Raw genomic sequence first — 21,443 nt, forward strand, 5'->3', positions numbered from 1 at the left:
AGTATCTCCCTTATAAGATGTTTGTGAGAATTGTATGAGTTAATATAAACCCTTAGAATGGTGCCCAAAACTTAGTAAATCACACTTAGTTTATGTTCTTATCATTATTTCATATTTCAGAGTCCTGTTCCAATTTCATTGCAAAAAATGAGAATAGTTCTAATTTTTAAAATTACAATATCTTGAAACAGAATCCCAGGGAATAAGTGGTGAGTTGTCTGTGGTGACCCAAAAGCGGGCTTACAAATTCATCTGCAAACATTCATCATTTATCTTTATTGAACCCATGTATAAATGTTACGCTTCACTGCAATCACGGTTCATGTTAATCACTTTCTGGAATGGTGATGCCTTTCTGGATTGTGTGTTGAACACTTTTAACTTTTATCCACTACTTCCTTCCCCTCCCCCAAGAATAAGTTTCTATTCCCATTTAACTGAAATGCACTTGCAACATCCCTTCCAGGAGTATACCTCTTCCATTAGGGGAGAAATTGCTTTGCAAATGTTTCTGTGCCATTTTAATGACATACTCTGCATTTCTTCATGTATTTCTGCTAAACACACTCAATTATTTTTCATACCATATCTTCTCCATTAGATAGCAATGTTCCTCAAGGTTAGTAATCACGGCCACTTTATTTTATTCTTCCACTTGCTCATGGCACAGATTTGTTGACTTTAGGGTGTGCTCTGAATGAAAAAGATGCTTAAGACACTTTGGGGACTGACTGACTGAAATAACTTCTCCAGGATGACTCCTGAAAGAACTAGGCCAATAACCAGTAGAATTATATAATTTTTTTTTTAGCTTGAAGGGACCTTAGAGATCACATTTTCCAGATCCTTCATTTTCAAACTAGGAAACTGAGTCCCGCTGTATCAGTGACAGAGCCAGGATCACAACCCATTGTCCCCCAGTGACAACCCCAGCGCTCTGTCAGCAGCATCAGCTCCCTCTTAAATGGAGTCATTTATTTTCCAGGTGACTTCTGTTTATTATGGCACACGTCTGTGTGTGTCTGTGTGTGTAGCTTTTAGGACTTTACAGCCTCTCCAGGTTACAGAAACAAACACATTTAACACAGAAGAAAGAAGAGATGTAACATAAAGGGAGAATTTCTTCTTTCTCTTGTCTTTATGATATACATCACAATAATATCATTATTAAGGGGAAGAATGAGTATACTGAAGACAAGAGAAGGGAATGTAAAATCGTCTTATCAAACCTGTCTGTTGTTCTGGAATAATCTTTTCCGAGTCTCCACCTTAGGGATTATCTCAGCTCCCGGGTCATTCGTGGGGCGCTGAGGCAGTGCGAGCGTAAGTAATGTGTATTTAACGTATTTCGGGTGGAGGCGTTTGCACGAGGCTCGCCCGCCCGAAAGTGAAAGGGGCGGGGTGGGGTCGCGGGGAGGGGAGCGGCCGGGAAGGGGAGGGCGGCAGCCATCGGCCGGGGCAGGCAGGTGGGAGAGGGAGGGGTCTGCGCGCCCGCCCCGCCGAGCTTCCCGGGGCCCCGAGAGCCGGCTGGCTGGGAGGGGCGAGGCTGTCACTGGCCGCGGCGCGAGGAGCTGGGCAGCCGCTTGGAGAACTTGGCTCCGCACAGCGCCCGGTCACTCGTGCTCCTCGGGGACAGGGCAGCAGGACGTCGGGCCATGGGTGAGTGCGCGGGCGGGCGCCATCGCCGGGGGTGGGGATGCGGCGCCCCCGGCCCCGGCCTCGGGCATGAGTGGAAAGACAGTGGATGTGTGGTGGGCCTCTGATTGCATCCTTCCCCGCCTCCCGCGGTCTGTCTCTGGACTTTTCCTGGCAGGAGGCGTTGGGGCTAGGGTGGCACCTGGAGAGAAGGGCCATGGGACGCTGCGCCCGGGCACCAGGACCGCAGCCCGGGAGGCACCGCGCTTGGGGCGGCGGGGGAGCAATAAAGAGAGACCGAGAGACCCGGGTTTCGAGCAGATTCCCGGGAGGTCGCCGTCCCCACGTGTTCCTATGTTTCAGCGTGCAGGTCGGGGAGCAAGTTGAGATGGGGCACGAGACACGGAAACTTCGTGAAACTTCCCTACGTATAGGTTTGCGTCCAGGAAGGTGCTGGCGCAGGGCGAGAATGGAGACTCTTTCTAGTCCCTGTCTCAACCAAGTGCCACCTTTGCACGACAGGTTTGAAATTGAGGCTGAGAGCTGATTCTTCCTAAACCAGAGTTGGGCAAATGGCGAGGTGGAAAGGGCGTCCCAGCCGGCTCAGGTCTGGGGCCGACGGAGTGCGCGGTTCGGCTCTGCTCAAGTTGTTCGGCGGAGTCCGCTCCTCTGGAGTTCAGTGGCGGCAGCTTGGAACGGCCCCAGGAATGCGGTGGCGGTGGGTGGAGGATTGGGGGAACAGGGTGTGAAGAGTCCATCAAAACAGAGCCGGAGGAGGTGGGCTCCCAGCAGAAGAGTTCGGAGAACAGCAAAGGAGGGGCGGGAGAGAAGGCATTAGGCATCGTCCCAGACGTGGTGTGTTTCTTTGGTGTATCCAGAGCTTTTCCACGGCTGCTGATTAGCGAGCCACCAGCGGCCCCGGGTTACTATTCAACGCCAGTATAGCGCTCTCTTCTCTTCCAAGTCCATCACGCGCCCCTCCCCCCGGCCTCTGCCTTGTCCTTTGTTGTGAGGGATTTCTGCCAGAGTAGAGGAGGCCTTTGGGATTGACGTGTCCGGTTGAAATTCCCGAGTTCCCACAGGCTCACGGGTTAGGGGATGGTTTGACTGCTAATCGGCGGAGTTTATAGACACGGGCCAATTTAGAAGAAGAGAAGAAAGAGAAAGCTGAGGACATTTTTGCCTATGAATGTTAACTGGGGTCAACTCATTCATAGTTTCTTCTCACTTGACCCTGGAAGAGTCATAGAAAGACCCATTTTTAGGGCCCTTGAATAAAACAGTGTTGCAAATGATCTGCAGAATGAACTGTTTTTAAAAGTCTTTTGAAACAGAAGAAGGAATACGTTCAAGTCAAAAAGGAAAGATAAAACACTTTCCCAAGTGTGGCAGAATGTATTTCAGGCTTACTTTCTCTCTATCTCTTTCTTTCCTTGTATATGGGCATATAAACTTATTAGAATAACATAGTTGGGAAAAAGCTCTTATGCATGGGAAGCCAAAATAATTGACTTATTGTAGTCTATTCATTTACTCTATTAAAAGTATTAAGATGCTATTTGGATCCAACATAAAATCTCTGGAAAGAATGACGTTGTTCACCTTGTAACCTTAAGCTTGAGTGACTAGCAAAGGGTACGGTACTCATGATTTTGAAGTTAATTATTTCTCTAGCTTGCATTTCCAAACTCTAATGAAAAACAGTTGGCCCTGGATTTTACTTCGATGTCCTGGATAAAGTATGCGTGATCTACTTTATAGGAAGACGTTAGGGTGGAGAGGAGGTGGAGTTAACCCATCCGAGCTCCCAGGATAATCCTGAGCTTGGTCTCTAACTCTTAAGGGTTCCTGTCTGCAATCTGACAGATATGTAAAATTCGCCTCTTCCTCCTTCTGCCAGGAATGGATTACATTTTTCCTCCTGTAATTGGGGTCACTAACCCTCCTGTAGGTGTCAGATGCCTAGCAGGAGAGAGTGGGTAAAGGAAGCAGGTGAGAAGCTGGAGATCAGGGGCGTAGAGGAAGAGCGTATATGGAGCAGTAGAGAGTGAGAGCCTGAAGCCAGGATGCAGGACAGTGGCCAGACACGCAGTCCAGAAACAGGAAGAGCCAAAGAGCAGCAGGGGGCCGAAGAGAGAGAGAAGGAAGGAAATATGTCCAGAAACTAGAGAGAAAGCACTTGGTCACTTAAGGTCATCTTTTTCCTCTCCTTTTAATGTACTTGTGAAAAACACAAAATTTGATTACTTAAAACTTTTTTTATTTAGTGGTAGTAGGGGGTGAGGGTTCAGCATTGGAGTCCAAATTGCTAGGATAAGGGGGAAAAACAGCATAAGAGAATGCTCAACTATGCCAGCAAGCTGAATCCATCTTTTTCTGGTGTCATGACAACTGAATTTATCATTTATTTGTTTGTTTATTTTTTTGGTGAGGAAGATTGGCCCTGAGCTAACATCTGTTGCCAATCTTCCTTTTTTTTTTCCTCCCCAAAGCCCCAGTACATAGCTGTATATCCTAGTCATAAGTCATTCTAGTTCTTCCATGTGGGATGCCTCCACAGCATGGCTTGATGAGTGGTTTGTAGGTCCATGCCCAGGATCCGAGCCGTCAAACCCTGGGTGACCAAAGCGGAGAACGTGAACTTAACCACTCAGCCATGAAGCCGGGCTCCCTAAAGTTTACCATTTAAAGAAAGGAAGATAGTGCTATGGGGATGAATATAGCAATCAATTCTTATTTGACTCAGAAGGAGAAATCCATACTCTGATACTGTGGAAGAATGAGACTAATTGATTAGTCAAATATTCTGAATAATTGATGGTTATCATATCTATTATGCACAAGGCTAATTCTCAAAAAACAAAGTTACTTGTGAAGTAGACAAATTGAGATTTGGCATCTCATGCTTCCTCCTTTGATTTTGTTTTCTTTCCTCAGTGATGCCTTCAGCTTATCTAGGTATGCAACAGGTTTCCCTCCATCAGCAGATTTTGCTCTCTAGAAAGGATATGATGAAATATTTCATACTGAGAAATGCAGGACTAACTCTTCACTAAGAGTTATTTCCATTTTTTGATGCAAGGTTCCTTTTAACCTGCAAGCTCTCTGATTGTGGAATGTCAGGCTCCAGTGTGAGATAGGTCAAGAATATTTTTACTTTCTCCTCTAACCACATCACTTGCTATCTTTGTTTTGTCTCAAAAATGATGTTGAACATTATTTAGTCCCACAGATAATGTTACAAAAAATTTCATGGAGGGAGTGATATTGAACCTGATCTGGAGGGATGTGATGAATTTGGGGAGGAAAGAGGTGGTCTACGTGGAATGATGGGCCCCCTGCTCAAAGCAGGAAGGAAGTGAATTTTGGGGAGCAGGGCGACAGGGAGCTGGGTTCACAGGATGGGGTTGATTTCGGAGAGCCTTCAAAAATGATCAGAGGAATTTAGAATCGACACAATAGGAAATAGGGAGCCATGGAAGGTTTTTGAGCAGGGAAGAATGATAATGAAATTAGTGTTTAAGGAAGATAAATTGAACAGTGTTGTTTTAGACAGAGGATAAACTGGCGAGGACAGACCCAGCGCTCACAGTGATCCTGGAATGCTATCACATATGTCTAGGCCAGTCATAGTGGAATAGAGGTCATAGTGGAAATGGAGAGAAAAAAGATGGATGAAAGATGTTTCTAGTGAAAAATCCATAAACATTAGGCAATTGAGCAATAAAGAGGAGAATGAATAACAGCTATTCTCTGGAGATTTGAAACCTTGAAGATTGGGGAAATAGTGGATCCCTTGATAGAATATTTAAGTGATAAAGCAAATGGTTCATTTTCTGGATGCTTTGGACAGAAGATTAATTTCACTTTTGAAATGTTGATTAAGAAGTGATGGCAAGATGTATAAACACAGATGTTTAGGAGGTTGCAAATACATAATGGAAATTTAATCTGAGCACAGGAACAAGAAGGACAATAAAGATTTGAGGGTTACCAACCTTTAGTGAGAGGTAAATCCATGTAATGAGTTATCTGTTTGAGGGCGGGAGTAGAGGGAGTGCTGGCCAAGGGATAGGGAGAGAAAGGACAAAAACTGTTTGCAGGAAGAGGAATATCAACCTAAATGTCCTAAAATTAGAACAGTGAAATGTGACATAATTGAACATCCAGTGTTAGATCTAGGAGTCCATAAATTTTGGCAAGAGAAGAAAATACATGGAAATATTTTGCTCTCATTCAATTTCAGCAAAAAGGGACTTGGTTAAGGCTTTGTAAAATGGTTTGCAAATTTAGGCAAGAACAGTGAGACATGGTATTTTCTTGAATTCATACTTTTTTCAGGAGAAATATAACCCCTTGGAGGCAGTTATGAGCAAGGTACAAAGAGCCAAGACTTGAAGCAGGAGAAGCAAGTGATAATCCCTTATGTATTTGGGTGGGTCATATAAATCTTGGAGAGCTTGTTTTCTTTTTTGTTTGATGAGAGAGTTGGGCAAGATTTTACAAATTTATGTAGCTTGGATCTTGATTTAGTAACAATTAGAGGAAAAAACATGTAAAGAAGATAAGGTTGAGCTATTTCCATTAAGCAAATCAAGAAAGTGATGCTAGACTACTAGGTAAAACTTTTAAGGGTCATTTGGCCTTTAGTATATTTTTTCCCCTAGAAAATGATAAAAGTCCAATAGTCTGAGTAGAGAAAGATAAACTAATGTTCTGGTTATCTTTGCTGCATAACAACTATCTCCAAAACTAGTGAATTAAAACAACTTATTATCTCTTATGGTTCTATGGGCTGACTTCTGAGCAGTTCTTGTTTGAGGCCTTATGCCTTTGAATTCTGGTATCTACTGGGCATTCATCCATCTGAAGTCTTGATCGGGCTGTTCGTACAAGATAGCTCACACATATAGCTGGCGATCGATGCTGGCTCTTGGCTGGGAGTTCAGTTGAGGCTGCCTCCAGGTGGCTTGGGCTTTTCACAAAATGGTCATTGGGTTCCAAGAGGGAGCATCCCAAGAACAAATGCTCCAAGTGACTCAGGCAGAAGCTGCAAAGATTCTTATGACCTGGAACATCTTCAGCCCCAGAACATCACTTCTGCTGCATTCTATTGGTCAGTTGCCAAAATCAGTAAGGACAGTCAGATTCAAAGGGAGAGGCATCGGACCCCTGCTCTTGATGCGGGAAACCGTATGCTCCCATGGGGAGAGGAGGAATGGGAGTAGCCAACTGATTGATCTCATTCCTAAAAGACATGTCTTGTAGGTGTACCTCACAATATAGACACCGTCAGGTTTCCAACTGAAAATTTGCTGTAGGTTTTCTGAAACACATATGAGAAAAGGCTGAGTCTTTAATTAGAAATATGAAGAAATCTAGGCAGTCACACTAAAATTTCACAGCAAAACATTAGAGTGTGGAAATTCATGCCTGGGTGGAAATGTGTTAGTAGAATGCTGGGATAAGCTCAACGCAGAATAATTTCAAATAAGATCAGTTAATCTTTTTTATTTTAATTTAAATGCAAAGTTTCTAAAACTATTGTAAATTATTGTTGATTTTACTTAGAACTGAGGTTGTCATAAATTGGAATGTAGGTCAATTAGCATAAATCCTTAATGCAATATCCTCTTGTCACGATAAACTAAATCCTTTGTAGTGAACTGTTTAGAAGCTTGCTTTATTTTTCAAGAACATGTTAATTGTACAAAAGATATATTTGATTTGGTATAGCGTGAACTAAAAATAAGTATAGGCTTAATTATATTTTTTGGGGGAAAATATGTTTCTAAATTAAATATGTAAGATTCAATTTAACAAAACTTTAAATGTAAATTTCATTTTATTATTTTTAACTGGAAAGGGTCAGAGCTGTCATTCATAATTACACAAATATAGGTATTTCTCCTAGACTACTGGAAAACAAAGAAAATTCGGGTAAATGAGATGGGTTTAAAGTCAAGGACAGAATTAGTTTTAACCTAGAAATGTAAAGGCCTTAAAAAAGAATTAGATTCTATCTGTTTCAACTTGATTGATTTGAGGTCATTCTATTTTCATCTGTTTGACAAGAGATGAGGAAATGAGGATAAATAATGTGAAGCCATGTCCTCTCCTCACAGCACTCATGATATGGCAAACAAACAAAACCACAGCTCAACAAGAAAGAAAGGCTTGACCTACATAGCCAATAAAACCGGAATAATGCATGTGGAGTGCGGAAAATAATATGACGTGTCGTTAAAACAAATTCTTCTTTAGTTTGTTAAGATAACCTGTCAAAATAGTCACTCATTACTTGTTCTACAATGTATAAGATATACCAAAACTATACGATAGCGAAGTAAATATCTCTTGCTATTTTGATAAAACTTCCTGTTCTAGAACCTCTAATTTTGTTGTCTAATCAGAATAACTTGGAGAATTGTTAAATATAATTCCTGGATCCCACTGGCAAGATTCAGGGTCAGAAGGTTTGAGTTCAGAGATGGACCTGCAATTTTAACATGCAATCCAGCCAATTTTGAGGCAGGAAGCGTGGGACATGCTTTGAGAAGTAGCTCTTCCAGAATGTTTCTCTCCTTTGTCAAGTTATCTGAGCTACTTGTTACAACTCTTATTCCTTTACTTGTATCTCTAATATAATACTTTTAATTTCTAATCTGGTTCCCAACTCTAAAAAAAGGTTCCTGAGAGCTACATTCTGGGAGTGCTGTTGCATTTGTGTTTTGTTTCACTGTTACTGATTAAGTCTCTCTAGTTGCTGTCTCTTCTTCCTCACCAGCCACTCTTTAGACTTAGGATGGGGTAGATGTTCTCCAGTTTACTCAAACTCTCCCTCTGAAAATTACTAAGGGTTTCCAGTCTCATGGTTTCAAATGTTACTTATGTGTACGTAACTCTCCAATCTGTATCACTCTGCTCGACTGTCAGCCGTCTCCGCCCTGCCATCCCTCCAGTCTTTCAACCTCAGTATGTTCAGAACTGAATTCGTCCTTCCCAGATCTAAGTGTTTCTCTTTCCTCCCTTCCCTCGCCCTCTTCCTCCCTCTTTCTTTTCCTTGATGACTCTGGAGTATACCTGGCCTTGTTGATCTAATGTCGTAACACCTCTTAATATCCACAGCTTTACCATATACTATTCATTAGCTGCTTTCATTCAGCTCCTCATCCCCTTCTGCCTGGACTTGAATGATCTTTCCTCTGCAAGTTACTTCTCCTCTTCCAGTCTCTTCCCAAATCATCCCCACGTGGTGATCAGAGCACCTCATTCACGCACAGCTCTTACCTTGCCATGTGTCCTCTCCAACTTTACTTTCTGCTGTTCTCTCTCATGCATTTTATGCCTTTATCAAAGAAACTGCAAACTCATTTCATCTATTCTCCTTTTCTTACCTCCAGCTATCTGCTCATGCTTGTTTTGACTCCCTGGCATGATCTTTCTCTTTCTCCATGGAAATGCAAGTCTATTGATCCTTAATTAGTTCAAATTATTAGCTTAAATATATTTCCTGCATGAAAAACGTCCATGACTTGCCCAGCTTAGTGTTTTCCAAACATGGGGTATGTACTAGTGAAATGCAAAGTATTTTTATTTTGCATATTTAAGAAATACTTCTACAGTATTTAATATGTGCCATGCACTGTTTTAAGCACTTTATGGGTACATAGTAATTTAATCCTCATAACAATCCTATGATAGAAACATTATTATTATCATCTTCATTTTTATGCAGAGAGATTTAAATAATTTGCCCAAAATAGCTGAACTAGTAAATGGCAGAGAGGGGACTTGAACTCAGGCGATCTGACTGCAGAGTCCGTGCTCCCAAATGCTATGTTATACTGCCTTTCCATTTTAGGACGGGCATGATCTTATTTTAGTTGGTTCAAGGACATGGCATTAAAGAAAATTGAATCTTACAGGGCTAAAGTTATTCTCATCTCAATTTTCTTTCAATTCTTTTGATTAAGTCAGGAAGAAATTCTAATTTAGTGTCATTAGTTTTATTCATTTCACAGCAATTATGTTAACAGGTCTCCCTTTACATAACATGATAAATACATCCTGGTTTGAATAAACGGAGAGGTAAAGTGATGCTCAAGTCAAAAAAAGGTCAAATGATTAAAAAGTACAAATGGTATTTCAGATATTTCCCTTTATAATAAAGAGAGGGCAGGCCCTAGACTTTGAGCCTTTGGCAATCATTGTTTTTAAGATAAGGAATACTGATTATCTATTTATGGTAGAGATTTAAAGTTTTATTTAAAATATATTTTAGTAAAAATGTAAATTGTGTTTTAAAGTATGGAGTAAATGAGAGTAATGATGGTACTCAAACACGAGACAAACCATATACCAGGAGGCAATTTGTTGCTGTAGGAGAAGTTAAAGCAAATATTTCAATAAATCCTTATCCTAATTTATCCACTAATTAGCCATAGAACTCAGACGCTGTTGTCCCTTTACCTCCCATGCCACCATGCATAATTGATAGGAATGATACCATCAATATCTACCTTATATGGATGTTTGTAGAAAAACAAAAAAGGTATATTTGAAGAGTTTCACAAGTAGCAAATGCTCAATGAACTATGACATTTTCCCACAGTGCTAGGAAAATGTGGTAAAAACCATGAATATGGTGCACAAGCGCCTGGGACTTAGGAAACACTGTGTCCCATGAAAGTCTATCTTTTCTGTACGCTTTCAGCGCCTTATCCCTGCGTCTGTTATGACGCTTATTTGTGAATCTGTGTTTTGTCCCCCATTTAGGTCATGTCTAGACTCTGACGGCAGCAACTCCTAGATAATTGACAAAGAAACCGATAAATACTCTTACCGTTAAGCTGTTTGTCGTATATTGCCTACCTTGCTCACTTAGTAGAAAGTTACACAAATACAAAATTTGACTCTTATTTTTGTAAAGTATATTTAGTATTAGTCATGGAAGGAGATAGGAAAGAAGGCGAAACTGTGGAATGAGTCTATTTGTCCAGTACACGATTAAGGATGTGATCGTGGGAGAGATTCAGTGCTGGAAAAAAGGCCCTGCTGAGATGGAAAACATTAAGGCAAGAAGGACCTAGAAGAATTTGCTGAAAGGCAGATGAGATACGGTTAGTGCATTTTCAGGAAAGTCCAAGGAGGACAGTGTTTTGAGAAATGAGTGACCTGCCGTGTTCAGTGCAACAGAGAAAAGAAAAGAAGGACATTTCGTTTCCTTTAATGGCTTTTTCATTGATGTAAGCTTGTTGAAAGCGAAGCATTTTTAATAAAGGGGTGAAGATACAGGCCTGCTCTCTTGGAGCAGATTTCAAGGACTAAAGAAAGAGGAAAGAAGGCGGGATGGAGGGATGGAAACGGGGGAAAAAGGGAGGAAGGAGAGAGAAAGAATTTGGATGGATCCAAGGTCAAGTGAAGATTCTTGTGAGGTGGGGAAGAGCTGCAAGACTGGCTTCATGTTTTAAGAAAGGGGAATGGATAAGGCACCTCTGAAATTTCACAAGGTTGTAAACTATCATAACCTCAATAAAAAATAGAATAAAATAAATAAAATAAATAACTCTAAAAAAAAGAAAGGGGAACGATCTCAGGGAGCGGCGTAGACTGAGAACGCCATGGAAGGACAGAATCCCTGAACAATGTATGACTATGATTAATAAGACGAACTTATTTCGTATTTCTTAGGCATAGTTTTTAAAGTAAAAACCAATTATTTTTAAAGAGATGGAAAGACATTCCATGCACATGGATTGGAAGAATAAACATAGTTAAAATGTCCATACTACCTAAAGCAATCTACAGGTTCAACGCTATCCCAATCAGAATCCCAAGGACATTCTTTACAGAAATTGAACAAAGAATCCTAAAATTCATATGGGGCAGCAAAAGACTGCGAATTGCTAAAGAAATCCTGAGTAAGAAAAGCAAAGCTGGAGGCATCACAATCCCTGATTTCAAAACATACTACAAAGCTACAGTGATCAAAACAGCATGGTACTGGTACAAAAACAGGTGCACAGATCAATGGAACAGAATTGAAAGCCCAGAGATAAAACCACACATCTACGGATAGCTAATCTTTGACAAAGGAGCTGAGGGCCTACAATGGAGAAAAGAAAGTCTCTTCAACAGATGGTGCTGGGAAAACTGGACAGCCACATGTAAAAGAATGAAAATTGACCATTCTTTTTCACCATTCACAAAAATAAACTCAAAATGGATCAAAGACCTAAAGATTAGGCCTGAAACAATAAGTCTTCTAGAAGAGAATTTCGGCAGTACACTCTTTGACATCAGTTTCAAAAGAATCTTTTCGGACACTGTAACTCCTCAGATGAGGGAAACAATAGAAAGAATAAACAAATGGGACTTCATCAGACTAAAGAGTTTCTTCAAGGCAAGCGAAAACAGTATTGAAACAAAAAAACAGCCCACTAATTGGGAAAAAATATTTACAAGCTACTTATCCGACTAAGGATTAATCTCCATAATATACAAAGAACTCACACAGCTTAACAACAAAAAAACAAACAACCCTATCAAAAAATGGGCAGAGGACATGAACAGACATTTCTCCGAAGAAGATATAAGTATGGCCAATAGACACATGAAAAGATGCTCATCATCACTAATCATCAGGGAAATGCAAATCAAAATGACACTAAGATATCACCTTACACCCGTTAGATTGGCAAAAATATCCAAAACCAAGAGTGACAAATGTTGGAGAGTTTGTGGAGAAAAAGGAACCCTCATACACTGCTGGTGGGAATGCAAACTAGTGCAGCCACTATGGAAAACAGTATGGAGATTTCTCAAAAAGTTAAAAATAGAAATGCCCTATGACCCAGCCATCCCACTACTGGGTATCTATCCTAAGAACCTGAAATCAGCAATCCCAAGAGTCCCATGCACCCCTATGTTCATCGCAGCATTATTTACATAGCCAAGACGTGGAAACAACCTAAATGCCCAGACACTGATGACTGGATAAAGAAGATATGGTATATATACACAATGGAATACTACTCAGCCATAAAAAAGGACCAAATTGTTCCATTCGCGTCAACATGGATGGACCTTGAGGGTATTATGTTAAGCGAAATAAGCCAGACAGAGAAAGACGAACTCTATATGACTCCACTTATAGGTGGAAGTTAACATATAGACAAGGAGAACCGATCGGTGGTTACCAGGGAAAAGGGGGGGTGGGGGTGGGGGGAGGGCACAAAGGGTGAAGTGGTGTACCCACAACATTACTAACAATAATGTACAACTGAAATCTCACAAGGTTGTAATCTATCATAATCTTAATAAAAAAATTATTTTTCTATAAAAATGTTTGATGGCATTTGAGGGTTTTTTTAAAATGAAAGACTATGTTTCTTGGTTGATTTAAATTGTGTTGTAGTATGTCCAGTAAAGATGTTATAATGTGTTTTGACAAGCACATTGTGTCTATTTTTCTTGTAGTTCATTTATAGAGAATATCTATCCCTTTAGTACTAAGAATATATAGGTAAATACATGATCTATATTCTAGCAGTTAAATGAATCAACAGAGATAAAGCATATTGTGGTTGAATAATCAGTAGACCAGAAATCAGAAGATAATGGTTTTTATTTCAGGTTGGCTGTTATTGATGTGTATTACCTTTTTCTCAGGTATAAATGAAGAACTTGGCTTAAGTGGCCTATGAGATTCCATTCAGCTCTAAATGCTTGTAAGCTTATAAACAGGCAAAGAGATAAATACAATGCATTGATGCCCACATCCTCATTAGATTACTGAAGAGGATGGTTTCTTAGCACTGTTTCTCAAAACTGTAAACAGATCTGTCCTTCTTAATAATTTCTTTGTGGTTTCAACCCAGACTTTCTAACAAAGACTCATAAGACTTCTACTGGAAGATTTTGGAATTTTTCTTTCTTCACAGCCTTAGATTTTTTTTTTATGCTTATCAAGTAAGCATAAAAAAACAACTAAAACAAACTACAACCCCCAAATATATAATATTTCCAGGAATTATCTAAGGCTTCATTAGGCTACCTTTCTCACTTAGAATTCATTATATATCATCATTAATATATTATTAATAAGTGAGGGAACTGGTTGATCTACTTTAACATGTAGGTTTGTATTTCTTATGCTGGTAGGATCCTAAACTTTTGATGTTTGCTAACTGTGGGCATGTGAGCTGGGGTAGGGGAAGGGTTGGTTCTGTTTTGGCATTTTGTTTAATTTTTATGTGTGTGAGTACAAGATAGTGTCCTGTGAGGTGGTTATCATGCAAAAGGGATCATTTTGGAAGTCGTAGAAATGTTTTCTTTAACCATCAGCAGTGTTCTTTGCTGGTGAAAAGTACCACCATGTTTATTCCCAAATATTTTTTTTAAAGAAATATCAGAGATTAGTGAAGGAGGTGATATCTGAAAATATAAAATATAAAAATAAAATAAAAACTTGGCTCAACCCCGATGGCCTAGTGGTTAAGTTCATCTCTCTCTGCTTCGGTGGCCCAGGCTTGGTTCCTGGGTGTGGACCTACACCACTCATCTGTCAGTGGCCATGCCGTGGCAGTGGCTCACATATAAAAAGAGGAAGATTGGCAACAGATGTTAGCTCAGGTGGAAACTTCTTCAGCAAAAAACTAACTAAATAAATAAAATAAAATATAACCCTACTGGCTTATTCCTCCTGGGTGTAATATTTTGTGTTTGCTATTTCTTTTATTAAAGAAAAAACATAAATATGTAAAAAAGAAGTACCAAAATGGAATAATGTTTTCAAATACTTCTGAAGACCAAATACACAGTAATATATTTACTTTGGTAGACATTTTCCACTATTGAGATAAGTCAACTACCTACTTCTGTCTAGACTGAAGCACAGAAACAAAATTGGGTATTAGAGGAGTTTTCTGAGTTCCCATTTCAGTTTTTCCACTAAATAGTACAAAAAGGACAAAAATTCATGATGAGATACCAGATATGTGAGACAAATGCAACAAGGTTATCCATTACTGTCACTATTTTGCACTGTTTACATTCTTTCCCTTCTAAAGAAAGATTTATAAAGAAGGATATACTTTTGTTTGTTAATTATATATGAGAAAGTAAATTTAGGGTGAAAAGTCTCTAGGGAGGAAGAAGCCAGAACAGCTGTCAATATAAGTGCACAATTTGTAAGTAGTTGGTTCCTTAGGTATAAATGAAGTGGAGAACGCTAGAAAAATATGTTATTAATTAGTTTCATTCATTTCATAACAATTAATTTAATAGACTTCCCTTTACATAACATGATAAATACATCCTGGTTTAAATAAACCAAGAGGTGAAGTGATACTCAACTCAAAAGAGGTAAAAAAGTTTAAAATGCTAGTGATAACTCTCATATCTTACTGCATCTTATTAAAGTCGCTGTTGTGACAGAATCATTGTACCAAGGGCCACCAACACTTCCATGGTAAAAGAGTCCTCTATATTCTATGCTTGAAATATACTAAGGGAGTAGATCTCAAGTATCTCACAGTTAAAAACAGGTAACTGTGTAATAGATGTGTTAATTAACTTAATTGTGGTAATCATGTCACGATACCACATATCTCATCATGAGGTGTACTTAATTATATGCAATTTTATTTCTCAATTATATGTCCATAAAGCTGAAAATATTTAAGTAAAAAACTAAATTAAAAAATGTGTGCTCCTCCCAAAAAAGCAACTTCTTAAATTTATTTTAATATTGATTTTACTGAACAAGTATTTCTTAGGGGTAAACCACATGCCCACCCTTTTTATACACATAATGACATAGTGAAGGATACAGAGAAAGTATAATTTCTGCTCCCAAAAGACTTCTGTGGGGTAATTGGGGATATAAAACTCGCACACAGAAACCTACTGGAGGATTTTATAAGATTGGATAATGGATATGTAGATTAAATATAATGTTGCTAAAACTGTTGGTGAAGAATGGAAGAGATCAGAGGAGTCTGCTGTCATCAAGAGAAGTTTTCTGATGAGGAACCTTGAAGAGAAACTGGATTGTCTGTGACTTTGTCAGAAACCAGGGTGGTAGTGGTGTGGTCATGGCCCAAGAAGAGCGGGAGCAAAGCTGTGGAGGTGAGCTAAGCATGCTCTGGGACCCCTCTGAATCTGCCTCCCCTCCGGCTCTCTTATATGAAGGCTGCTAATTTCTTCACCCTCCATGACCTCTGGAATGGGACACAGGCTCCCACCCGAACAGAAGTTTGCCTCTGACCTTCCGGCTATTTGTCTACTCGACTTTCTAACTGACCTCTTCAACAGGCTGACTTTCTGCTCACTCCTTTTCATTTATGGAATACTTCGTCAACTCTTGTTCTCTTACGGTATTCCCCAAGATCTTACAAGCACTTTCAGCCCAAGTGTGCCACCCTTTCATCATTAGTTATGTCCACCTCCATTACCTTCCCACAACCCTGGCTCCCATAACTGACCCCTGGATCTTGTCATTAAGTGAGATTTTCTGAATATGTAAATTAAAACCACTCATGCCAGCACAACCAGTAACCTTGCACAACACCAGAGGGCATGATTCACATTGAGTTATATATGTGCCAAGGGATTCCTATCACTTAGGACACAATGTGAATGGTGCCCTGGTGGTCAGCAAAGTAGGGATTCTGCCAGTCACAGCATCTTATCCTTCTGTTCCCTCTCTCTGCTACTCCAACTCTAAACCTTCTCCTTGTCCTCACAGAGCCCTTACAGTCTTGTGTGATTTTCTTTCCTTCTGTTCCAGCCTATCATTGTTGTCACATGCCATCAAGTTGGCTCCAACTCCTGATGACGCTAAGAATGAGTGATGTCCACAATGTCTTATCCTCAACAGCTCTACTCAGTTCCTGTAGACTCATGCTTCTGGCTTCCTTTATGGAGTCAATCTGTTTCATATTTGGTCTTCCTCTTTTCCTGCTGCTTCTACTTTACCCAGCAGTATTGTTGTTTCCAAGAATCTTGCCTTCTCGTGATGTGCCCAAAGTAGGACAGCCTCAGTTTGATCATTTTTGCCCCCAGTGATAGTTCAAGCTTAATTTGCTATGAGACCCACTTGTTTGTCTTTCTGGTAGTCCAGGGTATCCATAGAGCTCTGCTCCAACAATATGTTTCAAATGAATCAATTATTTTCCTATCAGCCTTCTTCACTGTCCAGCTTTCTCACCCGTACGTAGTAATTGGGAATATGAGGGAGTGGATAATCTTGACCTTGGACTCTAATGACACTTCCTTACACTTGATGATCTTTGCTAGTTCTTTCATTATTGGCCTTGCAAGTCTCAGTCTTCTCTTGATTTCTGGGCTGAAGTCTCCAATTAAATTGATGACCGAACCAAGGTAAACAAAATCTTTAACAATTTCAATGTCTTCATTGTATACGTTAAAGTTTTGAAGTTCTTCTGTGATCATGTAGTCATTACTTCCTTTCTATTCAGTTGTGGCCCAGAGCTCCAACCACTCTTCTGCAAATATTCTTGACTCCTTTGGCCCTTTGTCCAAAAGACTCTGGATTATTGCAGCATAGATGGGGGGAAGGCTTAATATAAGATTGAGAAAATGGTTCCATTACGTGATCAAGCAAATGTAGCATTTCAGACAGGGAGTGATAGAGAACTTAGCAGATTTTGTTACAGATGTAATAGAAAGGAAGGAAATATGAGAGATAATGAAAAGAAAAGCTATCTTTTTATCTGTTAGAATACCAACCAGAGGAAGTTGGTATTCTGATGAAAGAGAGGAAGGAGTCATTAAGAACAAACAAAAACAAACTGAAAATATTAACAATTCAGGCAATTGCCAGTTAATTAAACTCTGTATATCCAATCCCATGATATTATATAGGAGGATGATCTCATATGACCTCTGTCAACCCCATGATTCGGAATTGCTTTGTTGATCTACTTATCCAGAGGGATTTTCTGTTACTTGCTGCTGCCTCATGTGATCCTCCCTGGAAACTGTGCAAAATGATAAACTTTTTTGGATGAGAGAGTATTTTACTAAGATTATACAATTGGCTTTACTCTCTATCTAAATAGAACCTCCAAACAAGCTTTTAAGATCCAATTTCTCATTGACTGGCATGATAAAATCAGAACTTTATAAAATTTGACACAAAGATTTAACGGCACCCGCTTAGTTATAAGTGAAATAATTTAACATTTAATTATAGATTATAACAATGCACTATTATACTGTTCAAACTAAGTTAAAAAATTAAAAATTTGAAACTTTAGATATCCTAGAATGTGATATAGTAAGTGCTGATGATGATAGGATACAGTTTTTTAAACATTACTAATTATTTAGCGTTATGAAAACTTTTTCCTTTCTTCATATTTTAATGCTTAATATGCATGATTTAATTGAGATGAAGGGCAAAGAAGAAAGGTCCGTTTTTCTTAATATCTTAAATTTCACATTCTTACTTTTAGTCTTCCGAATTCTGGATCTCTCTTCCACTTCCTTTCTTTTCTTGCCACCCTATTTTTCCCCCTTTCTTGCTTTTGCTTGGGTTTTGAAGTTCAAAATAAGGAATAACCCCCTATTATCCTTGGGGTTGAAAGACTCATTCAGTTCTCTCTCATCGTCTGTGTAAAAAACTGACCCCAAACAACATAATTAAAATAAAATAGTACATAATTAAAACAGAGCATTGTGCATAGGTGACTTTTTACAAACTCATTGGATACTTGTAAATATGTCTTTTCATTTTCCACTGAAGCTTTCTTGAATTAATGTATGGTGCTCCATGCAGGTGAATTTCTAGGTGCAAATGTGTACAAGGACTGTCTGCCCATGCTCAGCTGCTAAGCAGTACTGGTGAGCATGACTCTCACCTCCCACTTCCTGAAGGACTACAGAATTGAGGTACAAGGAGCTGTTTGCTCTCCCCAAGTTGAGTCCTTCTGTTTTCTTTGTCACTGGCTTTCTTCTTCTGTCCCTTCGGCTGTAGCTCACTGTTTATTTATTGGCTGTTTAGTATGACAGAACATCTAGTCTTTATCATTGACAACAAATCAGAGTAATGCGCCTGCCCATCACGGTACATTGGGTATAATCTTTGGCTGTTAGGCTCTTGGCTGGTTTGCTGCACTTGACTGTCCTGAAAGTTTGAGAAATCTGGTTGCTTTGTTCCTTGTTTTCCTATTCTTATTAACACTTGCCAAACCTTTTGTCAAGCATCTTTAGAACCGTGACAGCTTCTAGGTCAAATTTCAGTTTTGATCACTGCTTCTTTAGAACTAAAGCTAAGGACAAAAATAGCCATTTCCTTCTCAGTGATTGCTATGCACGCTGATTAGCTACATGCTGGTTGTTGAAGTCATAGCAACAAGTCCTCCTTACTATCTTGCGGGCATCTCAATGAAGTTTCTTTAGTCTTTGAACATATGACTACAAAAAAGCTTGATCTCCTAGGGAAAATGAATACGTTCTTTTATTGGAGAACAACTTCATAGAGTTAATTAAGCATTCTTTTCTAATGTTCATTCCTGAGCTAAGCTAGAAATTATTCAGACTCCTTTCTTTTTTTATTCTAGTTTTCATAATTAGGCTTTCAGTAGGCTTAATCTTTTAATTTTAAAATGATTAATTGCCAAGTTGTTGAGTGCATTGCTTAGGTTACTAAGATAAACACACCCAGTGATAGCAAGAAGTGCATTAAAGTTGCTATTATGGCAACAAATACTTAAGTTTTGTTTTCAGTGAAGACTCAGGACATTATATTGTCAACAGCATTGTCTTGAGAGGAGCTCATTTTTCTAGAGAAAGGTAGATTTGGAAAGGTAATCTTTTTATTTTTTTGTATTAAATTCTACTACTATATAAAATATGAATAGAAAGGATGTTTTTCTCTTTTTACAAGTCACAAACAATTGTAACTTCTCTCTACATAAAGACTCCTTTGGAGTCATAGAATTATACAGTTTAGACTTCTCCCAGACAGGTAAACGGTGGGAAAAAGGTTATATTATTTCACTTTATAAGTCAACTTAGAATTTTATTTTCTCCAGTTCACTAATTTCTAAGCACACCTGAACAGTCAGCCTTTCCTGACAAATATGTGGCACTTGCATTGCACTTTTTGATTTAGAAAAGTCTGTTTTCAATTCCTAGATTCGTTGCTTTGAAAAAATGATTTACCTTCCTTAAGCTTCAGTTATTTCATTTGTTTCTAGGCATGTTAATAATAATATGGACCTCCTGGAGTTGTTGAGGTGGATAAATGAGGGAACGTATGTAAGGTAATTTAACAAATTGTCTGACAAAGAGATAGTACTCAATACGTATAAACACCTGCACACACATTCGCAGTTGATTATGAAAGTAAGTTTGTCTTAATTAAATCTTTAGTCTTAACTCTTTATTCAATCTATGAAATAGGAAACTCTAGATTTGAGGGTATGAGGCAAACTTCAGTCAACAGTGCTTATCTTTCAAAACCAAGACACACTGTGGTCATGTGTTTTCTGATTAGCTATGGCTTTATGGATAGAAAATATTATTAGGAATAAGCTAGAATTAAGAGCAAGACATTGCTCAAAAAAGTGGTCCGAAAAATCAGAATTGAAAAATCTATCTTCATAATCCATTCATTAAGCAATTTTTAAACTTGTTATTTGCTGGGCAGTATGCATAGTGCTGGATATTGCTGGTACGATGATGAATAAAATATGCTACCTGATGTACTGATAAAACAAGAGGAGTTGTAAGGTGTAACAGATGCTGCAGTGGAAATTTGTATAGTGTATATGGGCAGAAGAGGTAGTTAAAATTCTTCCTAAAATGCCAGTAAAGGATTCCTAGAGGCAGTCTAGGTTGAACCATAAAACTTGAAATGGTTTGCCTGACACCCGGATCAGAGTAAAGGCATTCTAGCCAGAGGAGTAGTATGAATAAAGCATTGACGTGACAAAAGCGTGAGGTGTTCAGTGAATTGTAAGCAGCTCAGTAGACTGGAGTGAAGAGATGTGAGAGGTATGCATTGATCAAGAGGGCTGAAGAGGTAAAGATCATTCTAGCAGCACTGGAGATGAAAAATATGATAAGTGGGAGGTTAGAAAGCAATTGGAAAGTAAAAGAGAGACAATTTTTAAGGATAGAGGTAAAAATATCAAATAAAAGACTAAAAGATATAATCTGAAAGTGTCTTAAAAATAATTATGCCCAAGTAACATTTTTTTGTGATGGAAGGATGGTTAAAGATCTGAGATTTCATTTTTTATGTTTAAATGAGAAAACCATATGGTCATCTCAGTAATACATTTTAAATAAAATTCAATATTAATTTATGGTAAAAGTTGTAAGCAAATTAGGAACAGAATGGAATATTTATAAAGCGATCTAGGCTATCTTACAGAAACCTACAAGTATCATTATATTTAATGGTGAAACACTAAAACATTCCCAATAAAATCAACAACAGGAAAAATAAGCTTACTCTCACTGTTACTATTCAACACTATCTTAGAAGTTCTAACAAGTGTAACTAGAAAAGAAAAAGAATTATAAGTGGAAAGATTAGAAAGAAAGAGGAAAATCAAGATGATATACTTGTCTATATAGTAGATTAAAGAGATTCTGCAAATAATTAGAAATAACAAGAGAGACCAGCAATGACACTTCGCATAAGATCAACATATATAATCAAGAGCATTCCTGTATGTCAACAGTTACAAAATAAGGGTAATTAAAAATCCAACTAAAAATTCTGAAAGAATCTTGTAAATAAATGTGCCCAAAATATGAGTTTTAAT

At 38.7% G+C, this 21,443-nt stretch overlaps 1 protein-coding gene across 2 annotated transcripts in view; it reads left to right on the forward strand.

The window, feature by feature from the left end:
* Positions 1–1,432: 1,432 nt before the first annotated feature.
* Positions 1,433–21,443, forward strand: part of GPM6A (glycoprotein M6A) — a 312,595-nt gene continuing 292,584 nt past the window's right edge. Inside the window, exon 1 of one of the 2 annotated variants that reach the window (XM_014860669.2) lies at positions 1,433–1,659. In XM_014860669.2, coding sequence (XP_014716155.1) covers positions 1,656–1,659 — 4 coding nt within the window. In that variant the 5' untranslated portion in view covers positions 1,433–1,655. The remainder of the gene's footprint in view (positions 1,660–21,443) is intronic. The other variant, XM_044760575.2, reaches the window with a different exon arrangement.

The sequence above is a fragment of the Equus asinus genome, chromosome 27 (genome assembly GCF_041296235.1).
Source record: "Equus asinus isolate D_3611 breed Donkey chromosome 27, EquAss-T2T_v2, whole genome shotgun sequence".
Taxonomy (NCBI): Eukaryota; Metazoa; Chordata; class Mammalia; order Perissodactyla; family Equidae; genus Equus; species Equus asinus.